The 10,257-nt window shown below is 41.3% G+C and overlaps 1 protein-coding gene across 1 annotated transcript; it reads right to left on the reverse strand.

Moving 5' to 3' along the window:
* Positions 1–41: 41 nt before the first annotated feature.
* On the reverse strand, positions 42–10,257 carry SUMO2 (small ubiquitin like modifier 2). The gene is made up of 4 exons (XM_048818916.1): positions 10,112–10,257; positions 7,932–8,063; positions 2,279–2,350; positions 42–678 (listed from the first exon to the last, which is right to left on the reverse strand). The coding sequence occupies exons 1-4, from the start codon at positions 10,130–10,132 to the stop codon at positions 616–618; spliced, it is 288 nt and encodes a 95-aa protein (XP_048674873.1). The 5' UTR covers positions 10,133–10,257; the 3' UTR covers positions 42–615.

A 10,257-nucleotide genomic window follows, 5' to 3' on the forward strand; every position in this document is an offset into this window, starting at 1 on the left:
GCTAAGTATTATCACTATGCAGAAAAATAAAGAAAAACTGATTATTTTAAACAAGAAGTTTATTTAAACAACAAGATGCTTTACTTGAAGGGAAAACTATCTAGGATCAATGTTTTTTGGAGTAATTTACCCCTACTTAGACAGAGATTGCTCTACATGTAACAGCTACGTACAAAAAAGTTATAAAATCGTCCTTGGTTTTACAATGATAAAAGAAAAACATTGAAATTATCCAATCAAACAAAGTATGCAATATTTTTGTTTGTCAACAGTGAGAGCAAAATAACTTACTGGAATATAAAGATAAAAGTTGAAGGAGCATGCCACGATGGAGAAAAGGGGTATTTTCACAGAACCAGTTTTTTTTCCCACCCCATCTCCGTTCCATGTTGATCAAAACATACCATTGGCCATTTAGTTAAAAAAAATATGCATTGTGTCTGTGCACATACACCAGTTACTTTATGTACAATAGAAGGAAGAGGGAAAAAGAGAGAAGAGAAAAAACTATACTGCAGTAGTCAGGATGTGGCTGAACCAAGTCTCATTTTTCTAATTGTGAATGTGTCATCTGTGGGAGCACAGTTCTGGAGAGGAAAGTAGCAGGTTCTCTTTTTAGTAGACTCCTCCTGTCTGCTGCTGGAACACATCAATTGTATCTTCATCCTCCATTTCCAACTGCATCAGAAAGAAAGAATTGTTTTCAGCTCAGCTGATTAAATATTAGACATATTTGAAATGTTCTTAGTTTCACATCTACCTCTAACCACAACTTAAAATCAGAACAAACTCCCAACGTATTGCATTCACCCTGCTTCATAGGAACATTACATTTAAAGAGTGATATAAAGAATGGTGGATAACTCTTTAAAATAAAGTAAGATACATGAGTATAGTGATCTACTCCTCTCTAAGGGCCTCACAGACATTACTATGTTTTAATCTTCTTGCCTGCTCCATCAGACCACTTCATCCCTCCCATTTCCCTTAGAACACCACCTCCGTCCCACTTCGTGGTTGTTCAAACGCACAGCATCTAAGTGGCTTAAGCTACAGTACTAAAAGCAAATTATTATGGCCAAAGTCCCTACATCCAATAAGTAACAAAAAAAGAAAATGGGATACCAGTTACTAAGTACGAAGAATTTGAGGATAGAGACTGTTTCTAGACATGTTATATGGTAAAGTAAATAAAGTACCAGAGTACTAAACTGCAGGCCATATTACTATAGCAGTCTTTTCTATAATGCAAGTCTCGCAACTGGCACTCTGGGGCCCTTACAGGTATGTTTACACCGCAAAAAAAGGCGCGCGGCATCAAGTCTAAGATCAGGTCTAAGATCATCGGAGCCGCTGCAGCACTTCTAGTGTAATTCTAAGGGCCAGATTCTGCATCTATCAGACTCATTTCAGAGTGTTTGCTGTTTTCAATAAACTGATTTAGCTTTAACATAGCATGCATAGAGAGGAGTACAAATTGCATATGATTTTAATTCTCAGCATTTCAGGTTCAATCAAAAGTTTAAATTTAAATAGCTAGAGTGGCAAAAGTCTGGAGACAACCACCCTATGACAACATTGGCAAAACTGTGAAGTCCCTTATTTATCATGAAACGGCATGCTGAAAGCGTGAACTTCAAACAGCATGCAATTCAGGGGCAACTGCTTGTATGCAACTATAGAGAACGCTCCAGAAAGACATTCTTGGGCATCCCCACCCATTACTGCCACAGTGAACCAGCATCCCACATTATTGGATTGATTTTTGTCTTTAACTTACATACTTCAACCAGCCCAACTGCACAACATTTGGTAACTTCATATTACTGAGATACTAACAAACTAGAGATACTGGACAATAATTTTCACATTACAGCGTACAGTTCCACAATACAGAACCATCACCTGCCAGGCCTGTCAATATGCTAACAAACACAAATTATTATTTGAAGGAGAACACCAATACTTACCTGCCAGGACTATTAACCCACCACAATCATTGAACCCATAAAGTAATATCCTTACAGGGCTTAGAATCAGTAGAAGCTGTAAATCAACTTATCTGGCACTGTGGTGGTATAAAATTAATATTCTAGATGCAGAATACAGTGTGATTCTATTCCCAACAGTTCAGAACTAGTTACTGTAAAAGTCTGAAGTTATACCAATGGTCAAGTTCTGTTACTTAAGCATCAAGAGTTACATGGCTGTTTCTCTTTAGCAGTAGTGTTATACACAACTATTAATTTCTGTAGCAAACTTTAAGTATAATTTTTACCTGTGCAGGTGTATCTGTTTCATTGATTGGCTGCCCATCGAACCGGAATCTGATTTGCCTCATTGACAAACCCTGGCGCAAAGAGAAATAAGTGACATGTTAAAAAACTGTTCAGTCTTCACTCTGACTTGTAACTGGAGCTATGTTTTGATTATGACCTGTTTTGAATAACAAATTGCAATGTGTTTAGTTTCTGAAAGATGCATCATTGTCCCTACTAACTGGGCATTAAATAAAGTGTACTAGAAATCCCAAATCAAGTCCTGAAGGCCAGGAGCCACTGAAAAAAAAATTTTTTTTTTTTACAAGAATTTTAAATAATTCAGTTGGAGGAAAGTTAGAAGTAGCACTTTGGGTGATAAGTGTCACAAGGGGAATAATATCCCTGCTCAAATGTTCAGCACAGCTCAATTTCACTTTCTTTAAAAGCAGCAATATTCTATGAACCCTTTCCTTCTTCTCATGGAAAGCCCACATCAATCTGTTAGTCTGAAGTGACTCAAGAAGTAGCTGATTAATCCTGAATGGTTACTTTTGGAATTAATTTAAACTTCCAGCATCTAATGCTGATATCAAGTCTAACCTCCTTATTGAATTTAAGAGACTCATGAGATGAAATTACAGAACCTTGACTATTTAGAACACACACAAGATGAGAAACCAGTAGAATGAACCATTTCAGAGAGCAAATGAAGTTAGGTTTTAAGGGAGTCATATACCTTCAGAGGGAGACTACCCAGATAAGATAATTTTAATTAAGAAATTTCTATGATCACTCTCACTAAAATCATTTGGCGACCCTTTCCATCCCCCAAAGTACTGTTTCTCATTCTCACGTGGGCTGACAGACTGAAAACAAACTAGCTAAATAGTAATCACAACTCTGCATTTTGTTTTCGAAGAGCATTACAAACTAAACTTCACAGCACCCGTCTTCAGCTGGTCTATCCTCATTCTACACATAGGGAAAGATTAAGGGTTGGTCTTCATTTAAAACTTATAGCAGCATGACTATGTCAGTCAGGGTGTGAAAAACATCTCTGAGCAACATAGCTTTGCTGACAAAACCCCTTGTGAAGATGCAACTATGACAAGAGAAGAGGGCTTCTGTTGGTATAGCTAACACTGTTCAGGGAAGTGGTGTTCCTACAATAGCCTAAAACTCCTTCTGTCAGTGTCCATTATGTCTATGTAGAGCAGACAGCCCAAGTGAGTTAGGAAAGGATACAGTCAATGGCAGAGCTCTGTTGTCTCAGCCTCCCAGTTCTGTCCTCCATCTAATATATACTGTCTAGTTTTCCTGTAGGAGTCCTGAGCATTCAGCAAGATTATTTGTTTTTCAAGTGAGGTTAATGTGGTGGAAAGTGCTGGACTGACAACCCTGATGAGTTAAGTCCTCAGTTAGCCACGGAACAGATATAGGAGAGGAAAAAGAAATCTGTTTGATTAATTACTTGTTATAGGGGATTGTGTTGCCAGGAAAAATGTTTTAGCAAGAATATTCAGATTAGCAACATCTTACCAATTTATAGTTCACAATGAAGGAATCTCCCCACTAGGGTAACATCTCACCTTGAAGGACTGAAATAAGTTTTCAGATTCTGGTATTGTTCATCCATAAGCTCATCTGAGTTTAAGATATAAGCCTGTGGCTGACCAAACAGAAAAGTGGCTCCAGAACCCTCTGCTGCACAAAGGAATTTGGTTCAAGCTCCAGTGTCAAAGGACAGAGTGCTGCATATAGGCAGCTTACTCAGCCCTTGGGATGAAGCAACTGATGTTGCCAGCCTCTTCAGGAAACTGAGTCTAGTTACTAACATAGTGTATTTGAAGGGAAGGACTAACAAGAGATGGAAACTGGAGGCTCCACTCAAGAGAAAAAGAACATACTACTTTCTCTGATGTTGTGGATCTTATATGTTGCATTCTGAAAAAGTTAAGTTATTTTGTAGTGGTTCCTGGCAATTTTGTACGGGTCCCAAGTGAGACTTAACAGAAAAATAATCATTTGAGAACTCCAATCTCACAAAGAGATGGATTTTTCTGCATTTCAATATATTGGAACAATTTCCAGTAATACATTCTTCCCAGAAACAATGATCCTCAATAGTCTTGATCTTCTGAACCTATATCTGAAGACCATTATATACACTACATTACTTCTACTCTTTAAAGGTATCTAGTCCTCTGCATTGACTAGTTTTTGTGTCTCCTCAATATGCATGAACTTTTTTGCTTCAACTTTATGTTTCTTAGCCAAAATTTTCAAGCCTGGGAGTCTACAGCTAGGCACATAAGTTCTGATTTTTAGAAGTGCAAAGCATTCACAGTCCTCAATGACTTCAGATGGAAGTTGTGGGATCTATGAAAGCACCTATGAAAAATCTGCCCACCTGTTTAGATGCTTAAATATTTAAATGGATATTTGTCTTTAGGCCTTCAAGTTTGAAAGTCATTGCCCTTGACTTGTGAACCCTTTAAAATAGTTGCTTACCTCATTTCCTATTTTAACAGGATTTTGTACGTTACTTTATTCAAAATCTGGTTTCTGCTCATTGCAAAAATTGCCTAAATCCTAGTACTCATCCTGCCTCAGAGCGAGGGATGGCCTAGAAGACCTCTTAAGGTTCCTTCCAGCCCTACATTTCTAGGATTCTGATGGATTTTTTTTCTATGGGAAAGCCAGAGTTTCTTGCATGAATTTTAATTAAAGAAATATGAACTCAGCTAGCATTTTATACTGACTAATGTGGATATGAATGATACTTTCCACACATAATTAATATCACCTTTCATCCAGAATTCTCAACACACTTTACAGCAGTTTGATATATCTCACAACACACCATGAAGGAGGTGATATCCATATTTTACAATGGGGAAAACGGAGGTCAGATAACTTACCTAAGATAACAATGAGCCATTAGCAGGGCTAGAAAAAAAGATTCAACTCAACCATTCACTAATTTATCCTCATAACACCTAGTGGGGTAAGGAAGGTGTATGGACGGCACTCCTTCCCTTACATACTGGGACAGAAAAGGAGTACTTGTGGCACCTTAGAGACTAACAAATTTATTTGACCATAAGCTTTCGTGAGCTACAGCTCACTTCATCGGATGCTGTAGCTCACGAAAGCTTATGCTCAAATAAATGTTAGTCTCCAAGGTGCCACAAGTACTCCTTTTCTTTTTGCGGATACAGACTAACACAGCTGCTACTCTGAATACTGGAACAGGGTGCTTATAGTGCAGTAGTATTCCTAAGTGAAAGGATGCACCATTCAAAATGGTCTCTGATTCTGTCAAGTGCAGTTGTCACTCAAACCAAATCCATTCTCACCATTAAGCAAGTCTGCTGAACTCCTCCTACATAATACCTAGGTTTCCTGAGGCTCCCAAGATTAGCTCAAACCCGGACATGGAGAAAAGTACATTATAAGCACCTTTGATCATATGTTATACATTGAAATCATACAACTAAAGCAGAATAACTTAAATGAGACAAAAAGAAAAGGAGTACTTGTGGCACCTTAGAGACTAACCAATTTATTTGAGCATGAGCTTTCATGAGCTACAGCTCACTTCATCGGATGCATAAGTGAGCTGTAGCTCACGAAAGCTCATGCTCAAATAAACTGGTTAGTCTCTAAGGTGCCACAAGTACTCCTTTTCTTTTTGCGAATACAGACTAACACGGCTGTTACTCTGAAACCTGTCCTTAAATGAGACAATAGCTTTCATTTGATCTTATTGTATAAATCCCTTGAAATAATCCCATCTCAGCAGGAGAAAGACCGAATTGCTAGATTTAGGCCTGGCCTACACAGTGCTTGTATCAATGTATCTGTTTTGGGCAGGAATCTGATTTTTACTGAAATAGTTATACCGGCACAACATGCAATGTACATAGAGTTATAAAGGTATAAAGGTGTTTTAACTATACCAATATTGTTAAAACTTGCATGTACAGATTAATGTTGAAAACAAGCCTTTTAGAGAAGGGGACTTTTAAAAAACACATCCATGAGAAACTTCTGGACCAAGTGTCTCAGACAACTTTTTCCACAACTATAGCAACAAAATAGGTGTCAGTAAATTTCCTAAAATAAGATGATATTTCAAGCTCTGGGTATTCAACTCATCAAAAAAATAGCTTCTCTGCTGTCATTCTTATTTCTGCAACCACTGTTTGAAAACTCCTTTCTTCCAATATCTATTTACAACTTATACGAAGGCTCAGTTGTTTGCATGATAACAGACTACTTGTTTACTCAGATGAGTTACTTAATCCACTAGAGCAGAGGTTCTCAAACAGTGGTCCACAAGCTCCATTCAGGTGGTCTACGGATAGTTCCCTCTAAGGTGCGTGCCTGGGCGGCCGAACATGAGAGAATGAAGGGCCACCCACCCAATTAGTAGAGCCATGCAGGCGTGGCTCCACTAATTAGGCACCTGGACCCTGGAGAAGATGCACATGTAAGGTGAGGTGGTGGCCTTGGGGGGAAAAGCAGGGAGGCAGGAGGGAGGAGAAGTGGGGGGAGAAGACGGAAGGGGGGAATTTGGGATGTGCAGGGCTGTGGCAGCCAGAGAAAGAGGCGACTTTCCCCAGCTCTGGGGCTGCAGCTGCCTCCTCTTTCCCAGCCCTAGCTCGGGGGTTGCCACAGCGGGGGAGAGGGCACATTCATCGCATTAGAAAGGTAAGACTACTGATATTAAAGTATGAGTTGTGTGCTTTTATTTGTAGAACAAAAAACGTTGATTATTATTAAGGTTTTTTTTATATAGTGCTTTTATCCAAAGCGCTTTACAATAGTTAGCTAACAGTACAAACAACATTTGGAAAGATCATTAAGTGGTCTGCTGAGACCCTCAGCAATTTTCAAGTGGTCCATGAAAAAAAAAGTTTGAGAACCACTGCACTCCAGAAAATGAAACTGATCATGAAGTCCACCTGTTCTTTCCCAGCCCACCCCCATATACTTTTACATTTCAAAGAAATCTATGACCAGCTATTGGCACTTCCTATCTCAGTACAGTAAAACTAAGGCTACAAATCAGAAGTCTGAGATAAGATCAAGACCAAACAAACAACTGTTATAGAAGTACCATTATTACTGTTCAACTGCCTAGCCACACTTCCTTCTTCCACACCCTCTCTATGTTTTGGAAGATAGCAACATTAAAGCTGCCTTCCAACAGGAGGGGGCTGTAAAGGAGATAAAGATAATTTAACAAAAAGAAAAGGAGTACTAGTGGCACCTTAGAGACGAACCAATTTATCTGAGCATAAGCTTTCGTGAGCTACAGCTCACTTCATTGGATGCATCCGATGAAGTGAGCTGTAGCTCACAAAAGCTTATGCTCAGATAAATTGGTTAGTCTTTAAGTGCCACTAGTACTCCTTTTCTTTTTGCGAATACAGACTAACACAGCTGCTACTCTGAAAAGATAATTTAACTTTATCTATTTCTTGAAAACTTTCTTCCAGTCTATTTAGCAACAGACCCTTGAAGCAATACATATTCGGCAACGTGATATGTTTTGTTAAATATGCAATACTGTGATAAGACATTTACTGTCCTCATCCACCTTAATGAAGATGACCCCTCTTATGGACATTACTTCCTTTAGTGTTCACACAAGCACCTCACCTGTCGTTCACAATAAGCTTTCATTAGTTTACTAAGTGGCGTGTGCCTCTTAATCTTAAACTGCACCACAGACCCATCTTGCCCTGCCACCTTCAGATTAATGTGGTCATTGTTTTCAGTCTTCACTCCTTCCTGTTGAGGAGAAAAGAAAGAAAGGAGAGGTATGATTTAAAAAGTATGAAATAAGTTAACATTTTACCATGTGGCAACAGGCCATTACAGAGGAGCAAAAGTACTCTACAAGCATCACACTTTGAATTATGAAATGTTAGTCTTTCAATTTTCCTAGTGTGAAACTCTTCCTAATTTGGAAAAGCAAAAACCCAACAGTATTGAAATTAACAAATTCTTTCTAGGTCTACTGAAATTCATTAGTACAAACAATGGTGATGGAAGATAAACTTGAAAGGAAGACAGACACATACTAGCTGTTTAACTACAAAAATTCTTCAAAGCTAAAGAAATAAGAATATTGTTGTCATGTGTTCATATACAACAGTACATTTTATCCTTTTAAAGAAAACTAAATTTACATTTAGGATTATAATCTCAAATATCCTATAAAATCTCTCTCTCACTGTATTTCAACTAAACCAGTAAAGCTATTTCTGCCATTTACAGATTACAGAAAAGTTTAAATTTAACTTCAGTACCACAGCTCTCAAAAGGAAACAAGTTCAGACCTTGCATCTTGTTAGACTTCCATGAGAGTCCTTTAAAGTGATTAAGTCCTGAAACTGGCAGTTCTATTCTTTTTTAAACAAGTAGAAACAATTTAAACCTTCCGCTTCAATAAAAACATATTATACACAAATAAAGCAAAAACTACTTTAGGGTTTTTATTTTCATACATTGATAGATTCCAAAGGCCAGAGGGATCCATTATGATCTAGTTCAGCCTCCACAAGCCATAGAATTTCTCCAAAATAATTCCTAGAGCTTATCTTTTAGAAAAAAACAAACCCAAACTCGATTTAAAAATTGTCAATGATGGAGACTCCACCATGACCCCTGGTAATTTGTTCCAATGGTTAATTACTCTCACCATTAAAAACGTATGCCTCATTTCCAAATAATTTGGGGGTGGGATGGGGGAGGGCGCTCTCTAATGCCAATGATAAAAAGCTACCCAATGCAATAACACAACAGGAGTCAGTTCAAACTAAGCATCAGACAGCTCTTTGAGGCCTTTGCGTTTAATAAAAAAGTAATACCAAAGACACTCAGCACAGGGGGCTGTGTTCCAGCTTCACCCCATGCCACCCTATTGGGCCAAGTCCCCCCAATTTCAGCCTCCCATAAGATTTCAGAAGAAACAAGGTATAAACAGGGGGCCAGGTCTGCGTGTGACAGATTCTCCAGCAAAAGGGGGGGTGGGGGGAGATAACCACAGCCTGCTGCCTAGGGAGAGTTACAGTCAGAGCCCTGGAGGAGAGGGAGGATGGGTCCTTTAAATGGGAGAGGCTTTTGGCGCCTTCAAACTCCATTTAAAATGAAAACGCAGCAGCAGGGACTCACAGGCTGCTCCATGCTGCTCTCATCCCCCCTGCCAGGCCGCTCAGAGCCTCCTGAGACCCGCCCAGGGCAAGGGGCGCTGGGCAGCAGGAGGCACAAAAGAGCGAGGCGGGGTTGGGGGGGTGTTGATCAACCTCCCCAGGCCCAGAAGAGCTGGGACCGCCGCGCTGTTTCAGGGTCCCTCCTTCCCAGGGGAGGCCTGGGCAACGCCAAGGCTGGGCTGAGCTGCCCCCGTCTCAGAGGGGGAGGGCTGGGAACTGCCTCAGCTCAGGGTAGGTGCGGGATGCTGCAGCCCGTCTCCCCCTGCAGAGCAAGGCCCGGGCCCACAGGGGCAGAGGATCCAGCCCCTCGGGGAGGCGGGGGCCGCAGCCGCGCTTGGGCCTGCCTCCCTGGGGCAGGGGAGGAAGCACAGCTCCGGTTCGCCCCGCTGCGGCCCCCAGGGATCCCCCTGGCACGGAGCCAGGTCCTCCACCAGGGGAGACAGCGGGGCCGGGGCGGGCGGCCCTGCGGGGGCCGGAAAGCGGAGCACGAAGACGGCCAGGCCTGGTCGGAGGGGGGAGGAAAATGGCGCGCAGAGCCGGCGCGGCAGAGTCAGGGCTGCTCCCCCGCCAGGCCGGGGCCGGGCCTGACCTCTCCTTACCCCCGTCCGGGGGTTTCTCCCTCACCTTGGGCTTTTCGTCGGCCATGGCAAGTCAGTAGGGTCCGGGCCGCTCCGAGCGCTTCACAAAGGGGGGAGAAAGACCGAGCGAGGCGAAGAGAGAGAGAGAGGGGGAGGCTTGGGTGAGCGCGCACGCACTGCCGCGGGGCCGCG

Source organism: Caretta caretta, chromosome 14 (genome assembly GCF_965140235.1).
Source record: "Caretta caretta isolate rCarCar2 chromosome 14, rCarCar1.hap1, whole genome shotgun sequence".
Taxonomy (NCBI): domain Eukaryota; kingdom Metazoa; phylum Chordata; order Testudines; family Cheloniidae; genus Caretta; species Caretta caretta.

Coding starts and splice junctions, on each gene's coding strand:
- SUMO2 (XM_048818916.1), bottom strand. CDS start 10,132: ATGGCCGACGAAAAGCCCAAG. Junction 8,064..10,111: donor TGGCCGACGAAAAGCCCAAG/GTGAGGGAGAAA, acceptor TCTCCTCAACAG/GAAGGAGTGAAGACTGAAAA. Junction 2,351..7,931: donor AAGCTTATTGTGAACGACAG/GTGAGGTGCTTG, acceptor TCTTTGCGCCAG/GGTTTGTCAATGAGGCAAAT.